At 56.2% G+C, this 13,645-nt stretch overlaps 1 protein-coding gene across 7 annotated transcripts in view; it reads right to left on the reverse strand.

Annotated features, from left to right (window-relative positions):
* Nucleotides 1–13,645, reverse strand: part of NEK6 (NIMA related kinase 6) — an 84,040-nt gene that overhangs the window by 18,898 nt on the left and 51,497 nt on the right. For all 7 annotated transcript variants that reach the window (XM_072748641.1, XM_072748640.1, XM_072748642.1 and 4 more), the window contains 3 exons: nucleotides 8,690–8,800; nucleotides 4,354–4,462; nucleotides 3,943–4,050 (listed from right to left, as the gene is read on the reverse strand). In XM_072748641.1, coding sequence (XP_072604742.1) covers nucleotides 3,943–4,050; nucleotides 4,354–4,462; nucleotides 8,690–8,800 — 328 coding nt within the window. The remainder of the gene's footprint in view (nucleotides 1–3,942; nucleotides 4,051–4,353; nucleotides 4,463–8,689; nucleotides 8,801–13,645) is intronic.

Here is a 13,645-nt window from a genome sequence, read left to right on the forward strand (position 1 = left end):
CCCTGAAAATGCCAGGGGTGTGGCAGGCAAGCCAGATGCCCTTCACCAGCCAGGTGTGACCTCCCAGGACCTCCACCAGGTCCATGCTCAGATCCTGGATCTACCTGCTAGAGCAGGTTTTCTGGGCCAGTCATTTGCCAGCGTCCTGGGCTGCAAGGATGGGCAGGAGTAGGCCCAGGGAGCCTGTCTGCATGGTGCCCCCACCGATGGGATCTCCCAGGGTGTGTGGCTGTGAGGACCATGTGCCCACTCGGCAGATGCTCCCCAGGGCCCACCCAGTGCTGAGCGTGGGCATGCTCACAGGAGTGTTCCATCCTCCTTCCCTGCCACCCAGGCAGGCCCCCCAAGCCCCAGGCGGCCCCTGCTGGGAGGGTAGATGGACTTTTCCCCTGAATGGCTGGGCACCCAGAGAGCTCATCAGGACCCAAGCCCACTTCCCAGTGCACTGTGGCTGTGCCCAGAGTGGAGCTGACACCCCGAGGGTTCTAGTCCCTGCTAGCTAGGTGACTTGTGGGTATGGGGTATCCTGCCCTCTGAGCCTCAGTGTCCTCATCTGTCACACGGAGACCATAAACCTCGTTGGGATAATTTTTTAAAAAGCAAAATGTTTCTGCAACATCTTCTAAGCCTTGTCTTCTTTGTTAAGTCACCTGTTTGGTGAGGTCGGTAACCACAGAAAACCCAAGTCCTGGGAGGGGCAGATGCAGCCCTAGGGCCCCAGAGGATCCTGGGTTCATCAGGGACCAATTTAGAGCCTGGGACCCCAGCACTGTGCCTGTCTATACACAGTGGGCCCTCAGGAGACAGTTCTGCCCACCCCTGACCATGCCACCCTGGGCCTGTCTCTGTTCTCCCACCAGTCTGGGGGCCCCCTGAAATCAGGGAAGGCTGCATAATCTCCTCTCTAGTGCCCAGCCCAGGGCCAGAGCAGTCGGCTCTGGGAAGGGAGAAGGAAGAAAGTTATGTCCTGGGGTCAGGCCCGGGGTTGACAGCCTGGGGAAGCCTGTGCGCTCTGACCACAGTACCTGCTGGGGCTGCCCCCGATGGGACCTATTCCCCAGCCCGAGAGGTAGCATGAGGCCTTCACGGGCCCTGGGTGCAGGCAGCCTCACTGCCCACCCCTGAGCCCAGCCTGTGGCCGCCCTGTCACTACTGCTGAACAAGCAGGGCCTGCTCTCCCAGCCCTACAATTTGTCTTGCAGCTGCTGCCGTTGCTCAGAGCGAGACACTTGCTTGTAGCTTGTGAGCTGTGTATAGGCAAATCTTTCATTTTTCTTTCATTACACCGGCGTGTACTGTCACTTAATTTTTATGTATGCAATCCTTCCTGACAAATATGATCTGCTGCCTGGTAATTCGTCTGACGCTCATTCTGTTCCGCGCTCTAATTACGGCTCCTATTCCTGACACCAAGGCAGCCACTCTGCCACCGCTGGGTACCGTACCTGTCAGCCCGGCCATGGCATGACTAATGCCCTTTCATGCCAGCCTCGTGTTAGCAAATATAGAGGCATGGAGGGGGCTGGGGAAGGGAGAGGCAGGAGGGGATGGGATTTGCATAAGCCCTGCGGGGGGTGGGGGGTCAGCGGCCTCAGGAGAGGAGGTGCTTGTCAGGGCCAGGGCTGCCATCACAGCATCCCCACGTAGTAGGTGTGCAGAAGCAGTGGATGCATAATTCACGCCCATGCACAGGGTGTGAAGGAGCCCTGACCCGAGTCCTTTCTGAGTCACAATGCAATGGCAATTAGTTCAATTTTTTGCCCGATCAAATGTGTGCAGAAGACTTAGTCCGTTGTTTGCAGACCCTTGTTGTGGAGAGGGGGGCCTTTCTTCTATGTCAGGGAGACTTGGGCCCTGGGTTTCGGCTCTGTGCTGTGCCTGTGGTGGAGCCTGGCCCTGGGTTCTGGGAGTGTTCCTCACCACACCTCCACCCATGGCCTCTCAGCTCGGGGGTGTCCCCTGGACTTAAGCACAAGGCCCCCCAGGAGGGGTCCTTCCATCCATCACTCAGCCTGGCTGCTGCTCCAAGGCCTCGGGAAGAGCCTGGCCTAGCGAGCAGCCTTTTCCCAAATTCCAATTCCTTCTCATTAATATAATAAGTGCACCAGTCCGAGTCAATAAACTCACACTGTCGAACAAGCCCGTTCCTAATGATGTGATCTTAACCGGCTCTGACGAGAGTGCAGCCTCCTGGGTGGAGGGACGGAGAGGAGGGACCTGGCTGACGGGGACAGTGGCTTGAACTCTTCTTCTCTTTGACAGCTGCCCCGGAATTTCTGGCCTTTGGAAGCTCTTAAACCAAAGAGGAAAACAGCCCCAAACTCACCAACACACTTTGATTCTCCTAAGGGTCTGAAGGGACTAGGGAAGCCAAGGCTTCCTCGCAGCATGGCCAGCTGGGAGCTCTGGAGGGAGAGCCAGCACCACCTTCCAAGGCCCAGCCCTGGTCCTCTGGAGGAAGTGTGGGCTCTGAAGGAGAGGCCTGCATTTGAGTCCTGGCTCTGCCATTCTGTCATTTAGAACAATCACTTGAGCTCCCGGGGTTCCAGATTTCTTGTTCGCACATAGGATCCTACGGACCCTCATGGCTATTGGAGGTGTGAGTAAAGTATCATAAACTCAGGCATTGGCGGGTCCTGCACATCCTTTCAAACCCTGCCCCCCATGCTCAGACACATGTACACTTGTGTGCACACACTCCCACACTCAGGCACATGCACACACACACATTCGCTCACTCCAGTTAGCAGCTCAGAGCTGTCGATTCCTAGTGTATTTCTCCTGATTGTGTGCTTCACCCCCAGAGCCTCTAAGCCATCGGGACCTGTATGAACAGTGACAGATTCCACCAGGAACGTGTGTCTTCCAGAAAGCACCTCCGCTGTCACCAGAAGCTGCTGTTTGTACTCATAGCATGCCGCAGGCATTTGGAGAGTGCGTGGGGGACATGTGGGCTGGGGCCCCAGACTGGGGCAGAGTCCATGGAGAACAGAGCAGTTTCCAAGGGAGGTGACCAGCCTTCACAGAGGGCAGTGAGGCTCAGGAGCACCTTCCCCGGGAGATGCCACCTCTAGGGTGGCGAACGGGCTCCGTAAGAGGATGCCCCTGCCGTATCTGAGTCCTTCCCACCCATCTCTGGCTAAATGTTGATATGCCCCGTTGTGGCACACGGGAGATCCTACTTCTATGGCTCTGCTGGTTTCTATATTTTAAACAAATGCAAACTCTTCATCCTCCACCATTCTATGTGTCACACCCAGTCACGGACCCTGTGTACAGATTCTGTATGGGGGGCATCACTTCAAGTAACCCAAAACCCACACCTGCCTGAGTGTGTTCCCAAGTCCCACCCTCCGGTGCTCCCGAACATCAAAATGTCCACCAAGCTCGGCACCTGGGCCCCCCCCAAACCTGCAGTGCCCCTGCAGCACCCCTGTGTGCTCTGCTCCCCCACTTGACAGTTCCTGTTCCCTCCCCCACCTGCTCCCCTGCACTTTGTCACCTCCTCCTAGGTGAGAACCTGGTCCCGCAGCTTCAAAACTGCCTGTCCCAAAAACTAGAAACTAGCTCTGCTGTGCCCCACCAGGAGGACCAGACTGAGTGTGCTGTACCCACGTGAGAGGACACGACACAGCCATAAGAAGGTGGATGGCTGCCCCATACAACTGGATAAAAAGGATCTGGATAAGATGGGCTCTGCCATCCTTTCTTGGAAGGGGCGTGGAGCTGTGTGAGGATGCAGGGGACCCCTGTTCAAGCTTCTTAGGGCCTCAGTTTACCCTCCTCTGGGTCACTGTGGTGAAGAGGTAAAGTCTAGAGCTCAGAAGGCACTTTCTCGCATTAATGAACCAAAGGCTCTGTGGGGGGAGACTGTTCTCACCTCCCCACATGGTTACCCAGGGCCTCCAGCAGCTGCTGGGATGTGTGGACAGGCCTCCTTACCTAGGGAGTGGGCTGCAGTGGTCTCAGAGCTAAAGAAGCGACCCAGGCCAAGGTCACCAAGCTTCACGACCCCCGTGGCTGTGATGAACACGTTGGCAGGCTTGATGTCTGCAGAGGAAGAAGGAGGCAATTGGCATGGGGCTAGGAGGTCAGGGCGGGTGGGACAGGAAAGGCAGTGTCCTTAGGGAATCAGAGAGTGGGCATGTGTGAGGCCCTGGCCGGACTCTCTGACTCCCCACCAAGATGGGCAAGATGAGTGATACCCACCATCTCGGTAACATGTGGTCCAACCTCCTCATGGATATCCCCAGAGCCAGAAAGAGTGGAAGGAATGCTGCATCCTAGGCCCCAGGGGTGCCTGGCCTCCCACCGGCTCTGGGCCCCACGGCCCTGGGAGGGATGGGCACGTACCTCGGTGCATCACCCGGCGAGAGTGCATATGTTCCACGGCACTGCACAGCTGTGCAAAGTACTTCCAAACAGTCCTCTCTGGGATGAGCCGCTTCTGCTTCTTAAAGTACTACGGTGGGGAAGACAGACAGGCCTGGGTGACAGCCACCACATGGTCGTGCCCCTGTCCCGCCCCAGCAGTAACTGGCGCCCGGCATGGGGTGGGCTGTCAGGCTACTGAACAAATAGTGCACCAGGAACGTTTAGAACAAAGATTGCCACTTCCCATCTGCACTTTAGCCCAAACCACCCTCCATGGTCTCGTCTGCCGCCACCCAGTGTTGACCTCCCCATGGTGGGAGCAGGCCCAGCCACCAGTGGGCATCCTAGATGGCTTTGCTGAATGGATGCCTGGACTGCATCCTGAAGGCTGTTCTCAGTCACCCTTTCTTGGGCACTTTCTGGACACATGCCCGCCTCCTCCCACAGCCCGATGGGGAGCTCCTTGTAGGACTGAACTGGCGTGGAGCATCTCTGCCCCCAGCCCCAGCCCGGCCCAGAACCCAGGCACCCAATGCCTGGTGGTGAAGTCACAGTGGCCCCGCCCCCAAGCACCAGAGAATCTCAGGGCACATGATGGTTAACAGGCAGCAGGAACCTCAAGGAAATGGCTTGACATTCTTCAATGGGCTCCTCAGTTCCAACTGACATTAATCTACCTCATGGCTTGAAAAAACGTATATAATGCTTCAGAAAACAAAACCAAATCCCCCAAACCACCCAAGCTGCTCTGCGTGTGCTGTAAATAACCAAAGATCCCAGAACAGGTCTTGGTTCACGTTCCTCTGGGGAATCTCCCATGTGCCCGGACCAAGGGCAGTGAGGACCATGACTCGTGTGTACCAGGAACCCAAGGGCCAGGCTTCCAGCCTCAAAACCACCCTCTTTTCCAGAGGAGCCAGAGGTGAAGCTGTGGGCCCGTGTGTCAGTACAGCCGCTTTGGTGCAGGGATGGACCCAGGAGCCACGCCTGGCCTAGGGAAGGGAGAGTGGAACACAGGACCTGGGGGAACATCTGCCAAGCACCTGCCTCCTGCGGCCACTGTGCAGGGGTGACTGCCCATCTCACGGATGAGGAAACCAAGGGCCACTTAGTAGCTGGCAAGGGGTAGGCAAAGCTCTGCCTCGGGCCTTCAGCCTACAAAAGCTGAGCTGTTAACCCTAATTAACTTCGAATGACACCAAGAGCCACCAAATGAGGGACTGAGCTCAGAGGTTCAGGAGCTTGCCCAAGGTCATCCAGCTGGAGCGCCAGAGCTGGTACTGGATCTAGGCACCTCCAACAATGGGACAGTCATAGCTGGAAGCCCCTGGCCTGGGAGTAAAGCCATCTATGAGGCTCTCCTGAGGCTCCACTGTGGGAGAGGGACCCCAGCGGCGAGCCGCTCAGGCTACAGCACAGACCACCAGCAAGGACTCCAGGCTTCCCAGGCTGCCCCAGGCTCCATGGTGGGCTGGGCTGCAGTGTTATTTACGCTGTGATGTTGGTTTATCCTCATTACAGCTTTTAAGCTCGGCTGTGGATGGTGATTTTCTAAATGTCACGTCCTATAAGCATCGTGTGACATTTAGCAGGAAGGCGCAGAGTCTCTGGTGGGTTTTGGGGTGGCAGCAACTCACGGCTTCACTGTCCATCATAAATAATGTTGGCACCGTGGCGGTGGTGGCACTACTCAGCCTGAGGCTGCAGGCCCTTGGGACACAGGCTTTACTGGTCAGCAGCCTCCAGGCCAGCCCAGTGGGGCAACTACGGTGCAGCCCCAGCAAGGCCCCCAGTTCCCCTCAAAACCCAGAGGCAGCTGGAGAGTTGAAAAGCCCGGGGAGACTGAGCTTCTACCAAGTCCCAGGCACCCGTGTAGTATGTATTATATATGGGGAAACTGAGGCACAGGGGCCTGCCCAAGGGAGGAAGGGCCAAGCAAGTGTGTCTGACTCCAGGCCCAGGGAGGGTCTCTCTCTTGCCCTGCCCTGCTCGCTTGCTGGAGGCAGCACCCAGCCAGGCCCTGCAGGTGAAGGGCCTAGAGCTGCAGCAGAGGGAAGAGGAATGGGGAGAGTTGGGAAGGGGTAAGACCTTGGCAGAGGAGGCACCATGTCAGAAGATGGGGCCTGGAAGCCAGGAGGCTGCCCCAGAAACCCCAGGGGTGAGTGACCGACTTGAACCCTGGCTGGTGTGGGCCACGAGGCAGGAGTGCAGGGAGAAGGGGAGGGGAGCTGGGAGGGGGCCCCACACCCTGGCCAGGGACAAGGAGCCGGACATGCACATGTCTCCCTCTTCTTCTTGACTCAGAAGGAGCCTGCACCTGGCCCTGTGGCTCCTACAGTCCCTAATGCAGCCCCAGGACAGAGGGAGGTTGAGCTTTGTGGGAGAGGGTCTCCCCTACCCTGACAGCTGAGCCTTGGCCCTGCTCTGTGGACTGAGAGGCTGCAAGGACCTGGGGTCTGCAGGGGGCTTAGGGGGCAGGGCCCTTCCTCTGTCTCCCCTCTGCCTCCTGTCCACTGCCTCCGTCTTTATCCCCCACCCACCCTCTGCTGAGCATCTTGCCTTTCTTCTAGAACACAACACCGATCATTTCTACTCCTCATCCTGAGTCCTAGGAAGCTCCTTGCTGACCTTGGAGCAAGGTCTCTAATCTGGGGGCTGGACAGTGAGGCCCTGGGTGACCTGACAACCCTGCCTCCCCCTTGCTCAGGGCTTTGTGGACTCAACTGTTCATCCCACTGGGCTCCTGCACAAGCTAGTCTGCACCAGATTGCTGCTCTCAGCAGGTCAGCTCAGGTGTCACCTCCTCCAGGAAGCCTTCCTTGGCTCCCACAGGCCCTGACCTTGGCCAGCTCTGTTGGCTGTCTGTTTACGGGTCTGCCCTCCTGTTAGAAGGTGAGCTCCCTGCAGGCAGCACCCTCGCCTAGATCTCAGCATAGGAGCTGGCACACAGCGGGTGCTAGATGTGTGCATGCCAGCAATAGAACAGCACATGAAGGAGAACAGTGGGGGGGGGGGGGGGCGGGAGGAGGAGCGAAGACATGACAGAGCACATCTGTTCCCACCAGGGATCTGTGTGGAGATTAACATCCCTGCAAACACATTAATATGTCAACGAAAATATAAAAGCAGGTGATAACAGCTCAAGTAATGCCACTTCCCAATGATGCCCCAATTCCTAGGAGCCAAATTTCAGAAGAGCGGGCGCTGAGCAATTGCTCTATCCCCAGCGCCTGGTGGGAAAGATGGAGAATCCATGTCTGGCCCCGTTTGCAAGTGTTGCTGGGAGCAAGGTGGGGGCTCTGGCATAGCTGGCCTTGCTCAGAAGCAGACAGACTGGGCTAGAGGAGGGAGGCAGCAGGTGCCCACAACAGCCAGCATCCCGACTGGTCAAGCTGGCAGGGGAGCGGGCTCTTGAAGGAAGAACAGGGAGCAGGGCTGAGGGCTAGGGCTTGGGCTTCGGGGTCCCACACAGAGGCTGTGCAGCCTCGGGCAAGTGACTAAACCTCCCTGAGCTTTGCTGAGGATAGTGTGCATTTAGTGAGTGATACATGTGCTCAGCATGGTTGTGGCTCACAGTAGGTGCTCCATCAACAGAGCTGTGCTGGTTCCTGAGTTCAGACTCATGGTGGGCCTGGGCCAGGCCCCAGGAGGAGGGGCACTGGGGGTAGAGAGGTATGGGGGCTGCCACGGGAAGGCACAGCAAGAGCCAGACCTGGCAAGTCACTCAACCTCTCAGAGACACCTGGTCTTGTCCATCACATGGAAATGAAGCTGTCCCTCAAGTGGTGGAGGGGCCCCAGGGAGATCATTCCAGTGCTGATGGTTGGAGGGTCCCAGGCCAGGAAACCGAGTTGGGCCACAAGACATGGCTATGTCCCCTGCATTACTGGGCATCCCTGGGTAAGTCTCTTAGCCTTTTTGGGCTCACTCTTCCCTTTTGAAAGTGGGATGCATAACACATTTTCCCAGGTTCTGTGAGCTGGGGTTCTGACCTAACACAAGGTTCTGTCCCCGTTTCTTCTGTGAGGCCGATGTGACAGCCTGTGGGCAGGCTGGGGCAGTGGGGACAGCCGGGGGGGGGGCTTTCTGTCCATGGCTGGCCCTCTCCCAGAAAATGGGGATGGAGCTCGAGAGGGCACTTGCCAGGCCATGGCTGAGGCCTGTGTGGCACTGTGGAAGGAGGCTGAGTGATGCTGGTGGGCAGCTTCCATCAGAGGCCACAATAGCAAAGAGACCAGGCCAAGGGGCCGCCTGATTCAGGGCTCCGTGTATCTGCGCAGCCCCCAGAACCAGCCTGCCTATCAGGCACACTCACCTTGATCATCTGTGAGAGGTCACCCGCATCGGCCAGCTCCAGTACAATGTTCAACTCATTGTCCTCAATAAACGAGTCCAAATACTTGATAATGTTGGGATGGTTCAATTGCTGTCCAAAGAGAGACAAAAAGGGAAGCAGAACCAGTGAGGGAGGTTCAGCCCCACGCCTGCCCCGTGCTGGCTTTCAACTGGCCCCTGTTAGCAGAGCTCTGGCTTTGCTACAGAGGGCAGGGTCACTTGGGAGTCAGGCAGGTCTGGGCCCCACTCAGAAAGCCCTTCTGCATCTCTGAGTCTCAGTGTCCTCATCTGTATAATGGGCATAAAATGTTGAAGAGCAGTAGTGAGGATCAGATGGGCTGTGACTGAAAAGTCTAACCTGGTGAGTGCCCTGAGCTGAGACTCCATGGACACCCCTGGGCAGGATCCCAGTCCTCCTCCTCCTCCTCACCACCGAGGCCCTCAAGCATAGGGTCGGGCCCCCACCGCTCTATCGCTGTGCTCAGGAAGAATGCAGCTAGTGCTCCTAAAAACACCCATCTCCCTTCTTCCTCCCCACCCTCAATTTGACACATCCTTGTGAAATCTGGGGGAAAAACTCCAACCGTTCCTGGCACAAGAGCACCCCGAGTGCTCTGCTCTGTGCCAAAGCTCTGCCTCTAGCTCGACCACCGTGGGTGTGTGTTTGCCTGATGGGGCAGCACCCTACCAGCTGGAAGTCAGCCCCCACCTGGCTAAGGGGGACAGACCCTGGCAATTGTTTCTGACTCAAACAGACTCTTTCCACCAAAATGATTCCAGGGTCTGGGAAAGCAGAGGGGACCCAAGTACTCTGCCAGAGTTTGGTTGGCCAAGTCTGCGGGCACCCGTCAGCTGATATGCAGAGGCTGCTTGAACACACATATTCTAGAAGGCCTGGGAGTTGCTGTGACAGGGACATGTGTTGATGCTGTGTGCCGACCTATGCCAGTCTTTGGATTCTGAAATGAGGGGGGACGTTGGCAGAGATCACATGGCTACACCAACCCCTATTTATTCTTTTATCAAGCCAGCTGTGGGTGGTGGACACCCCTCAATCAAAGCCCTAGGAGCCACAGATGGTCTCTGTCATCGGCTAAGTGTTTCCTTCCCTTGGCTCCACTCTACCTGCCCAAGTTCTCAGGCCCCTGCTCTGGCCAAGCCCTGGCCCTGGTGTGGGTGGACCCACTACTGCCTACCCCTCAGCCAGTGCCAGCCCATCATGAAGGGCTGTCCTGCTGGGCTGTCCAGCAAACATTATAATTATAGCCTTAGCTTCTACATTTAGGCCTATGATTCGCTTCAAATGAATGAATAGGGGCCAAGGCTCACTCTTGACCATTTGTCAGTCCAGTTTCCCCAGCACCTGGGATTGAAAATCTTTCTCTCCTCTACTAAATTGTTTTGGTGTCCTTGTCAAAAATTACATTACCCAGGTTTTGTTTTGAGGTCTTCCTGGAGCTAACACTGCCCATCACATCAGCTGACCTCAGCACACATCACATCTCAGATAAAAAAGTTTATCCCAAATTTTATCCAAATTTATTCCAGATAAATTTTTCATTTACATCAAAATATCAAAATGAATGGAATGCCAGCACTTCATAAAATTGAAAATGCTTTCCAACCTTAAGTGCATGTTATGAAGTGCCAGCGTTGTTGTCATTGTTACGAACGAGTCACTCTCCCCCCACTCACTCCCTCCCAGACCTTATCTCATGACTTCTCTGGGAAACCTTACACCCACCTCAGGCAGGGCTCCCAGAGACCCACCAGGGTCATCAGCAGGCTGGGCATCACAGTTTTGCAAATGACTTGGAAAAACTGGAAGGGGTTTTGGGTGGGAATTAAAGTTTCAGTCAAGCAGGCTATTCCCTCCAGGTGCGGGTTCCTGGGGAGAAAAGGGGGAGGCCTCTCTCCCTGCTCCTAGGGCAACTCTGAGGAGAGGACATGATGTAAAGCCTCCCTTGAATACATGGTCAGGGTACAATGGCACAGATGGAGCCAAAAGGGACACCAGAGGTCAGCTGGGGGAAATCCTGAGGCCTGGAGAGGGAGGGAGCTGACTCTAGGACCAAGCTAAGCCCAGAGCCTGCTCCAGTACCCATGGGTTGCTGTCCACCCAGAGTCCCCTTCCCAGCCAGGTGATCCCAGGTGTATCTTTTTTTTTTTTTTTTTTAAGATTTATTGATTTGAGAGAGAGAGAGAGAGCATGCACACATGTGAGACCTTGTGCACACATGCATACACAATTAGAAGGGGCAGAGGGAGAGGGAGAGAGAATCTCAAGCAGACTCCTCATTGAGCACAGAGCCCAACTCGGGACTCGATCTCAGGATGCTGAGATCACAATCTGAGCGGAAACCCAACTGACTGAGTCACCCAGGTGCCCCTCAGGTGCATCTTAAAGTGGACATGCTCGGGCTAAAATATATCAAGTACTCCAAAGATGTGAGTGGTTGGGTTCCGTGCTTTGTGAGTGGGAGAGGGGTGGCTGCTTTGGCTTCATGGGGTTCAGGTAAGTCACACCTCAGGACCCATCTCCAGGGCAGCTCCTCCTAGCAGCCTCAGCCACCCTCTCTCTCTCCTGTGTCCCCACAATCCACACCCATCCCTCCCACAGCCTGGAGCTCCACGGGGTGGGGCTGTCCCTGAGGCCCCGGTCCAGGCCTGGCAATGGTGGTGGCTGCTGAGGGACAGACAATGGCCAGAGGAAAGGCAGGCAGAGGTCACAGGAATGGGCTTAGGTTCCCTCTTCGAATCTCTGCCGTCAGGGGCTCTGTCCCACCTGCAGCCCCTCTGGGGCCTGATACAACAATCTGTCTAGGATCTGTCTTCCCTGCTGGCTACTTCCTTGCACCCAGCACTCAGCAGTGCTCACAATTGTGCTGTGTGAATGTAGAATCTATGCCTGTGTTCTGACAGGACCCAACTTCCTGCCCCATATCTGGTGGCCTCTGCACTGGGAGATTTGGGGTTCGAGTCCTGTTGTGAATGATGTGAGCGATGTCACCTAGTGGCCCCTGAGAATGGTGTTTCCCTTTGTTTTGCAGGAATCACCTCCTGCCCTCCCATGTCCTGTTGACTTCCCCTGGGCAGGCTGGGGAGTGGGAAAGGGCTGGCGCTAGGTAGCAGGCGTTACAACCATGATGACAAGGCCTGCATGTGACCGAGCACTTAGCACATGCCAGATGCTACACTGAGCCCTTCCAGCCCAACTTCTAATTCCCTCAACACTTGCAGACAGTACTGATATCACTACCCCCTTTTCTGGACAAGGAAATTAAGGCCCTGCATGCTCAAGAGCTTACCCACAGCCACGTGGCCGGTGAGTGAGGGGTGTGCCCACCTCCCAAGCCATGGTCAACAGCTCTTGGCCACACTGCAGCCCGAGGAAGGGACAGAGACCCCACCCCAGCAGGTGCTGGTCCCACCAAGCCTGGCCTACCTCACTGGAGCCCAGTGACCCAGAGCAAGCTGGCTTGGTGCCCTACTCATTGCAAGGGCATAGGTATGTTCTTGGCCACAAGAGGAGAGAGACAGCAGGTGACTGGGACAGTCAGTCCCCAGCTCAGGGCTGGGTAATCAGTCAGAGTCCTGAGATTACACCTGGATCCCAAAGTTGACCATCATGTACAAATTTTAAAACGTTACTTGAAGGGAATTTTTTGAACTACGATATGGGGTTGACACCTCCCTACAAGCCTCCCTGACCAAATTGCCAGGGTCCCCTCCCAGCAAGTGCTCACAAATCACATTGGGCCACATCTCCCTGCTTTTGGCCACATTCAAGTCCCACCTCCTGAGTGTGGCATCCGAGGCCACCACCCCCTGGCCTCCCTAATTCCACACTGTCAGGATCCTGCAGCAGGCTCATGTCAGCCTTCCGGGTTCTGGGACAGGACCCTGGCCTCTGCAGGGCTTCTCCTGCACTCCCTGGGCCCTGGGTTGGCCAGTATCACTCTGACAGTCACCATGGGCTGCTGGCCTGCTCCCCACTGCCTGGGAGTTGCTGAGGGTGGGGACTGGGCCTGAGAGCTAAGGGCAGACCCAGCAGTGCAAACCGTTTATCTGGAATCTCGCAGTAGGATTTCCGTGTCATTGCCACCAACAGCCCCACTGTACCAGAAGCTGCCGAGCTAGCCCTCTGTCTCATGGAAAGGGTGAACACAAGTGAGCACCTCCTGGGTGCTCTATTGTGCTGAACCCTCTTCAGATACCATTTTATTTAATCTTCTCCAACTGCCCACATCCCATGAGGCAGGTACTCTCACCACTGAGCAGATGGGCAAACTGAGGCTTCAGGAGGCTAAGTGCTTAAGGTCACACAGCTTATAAATAAAGATTAGGATTTGAACTCAGGCTCCTGGGCCTCTAAAGCCTGTACCATTCCTCCTCCTCCATCACCTCTGACACCCCAGGTATGTCCTAAGCCTGGGGATAGGGAGTAATCTCCAGGAGAGAGCAGCCCTAGGCTGGGGCCAAGTCTAGTCTAGAAAGTTCTGTCGTCTCTGACTCTGGGGAGACCAATGAGGAAGCCAGCAGGGAGGGAAAAGGAAACATCTCAAGATGCCACCATCCCTGACCCCAGACGTGCCGGGCACATCTGTCCTTTGTACAAGCCATCTCCAGTTACACATCCTGCCTCCTCTTTTGGGAGATCTGGGAAGAGCCCAACAGGATGACAACATGGGTCCCTCTAGCACCAGGAACCCTACGCCCCACACCTGGCTATGGGCCCTCTCCAGCAGCCCAGGCTGGCCCTGCTGAGACAGCCCAATTGGGAGCATCTCCCGTGTGGCAGTGATTTGGTGCCAGGCACTGCCATCCATAAGCAGAATCAATGTGGGGCAAGGACAGACAGTCTGGGGGTGCCATGAGGGCTGGGAAGAGGTGGGGTGGGGTCCATGCCCACCCAACCAGGAGAAAAGAAAATGAG

Source organism: Vulpes vulpes, chromosome 2, assembly GCF_048418805.1.
Source record: "Vulpes vulpes isolate BD-2025 chromosome 2, VulVul3, whole genome shotgun sequence".
NCBI lineage: Eukaryota > Metazoa > Chordata > Mammalia > Carnivora > Canidae > Vulpes > Vulpes vulpes.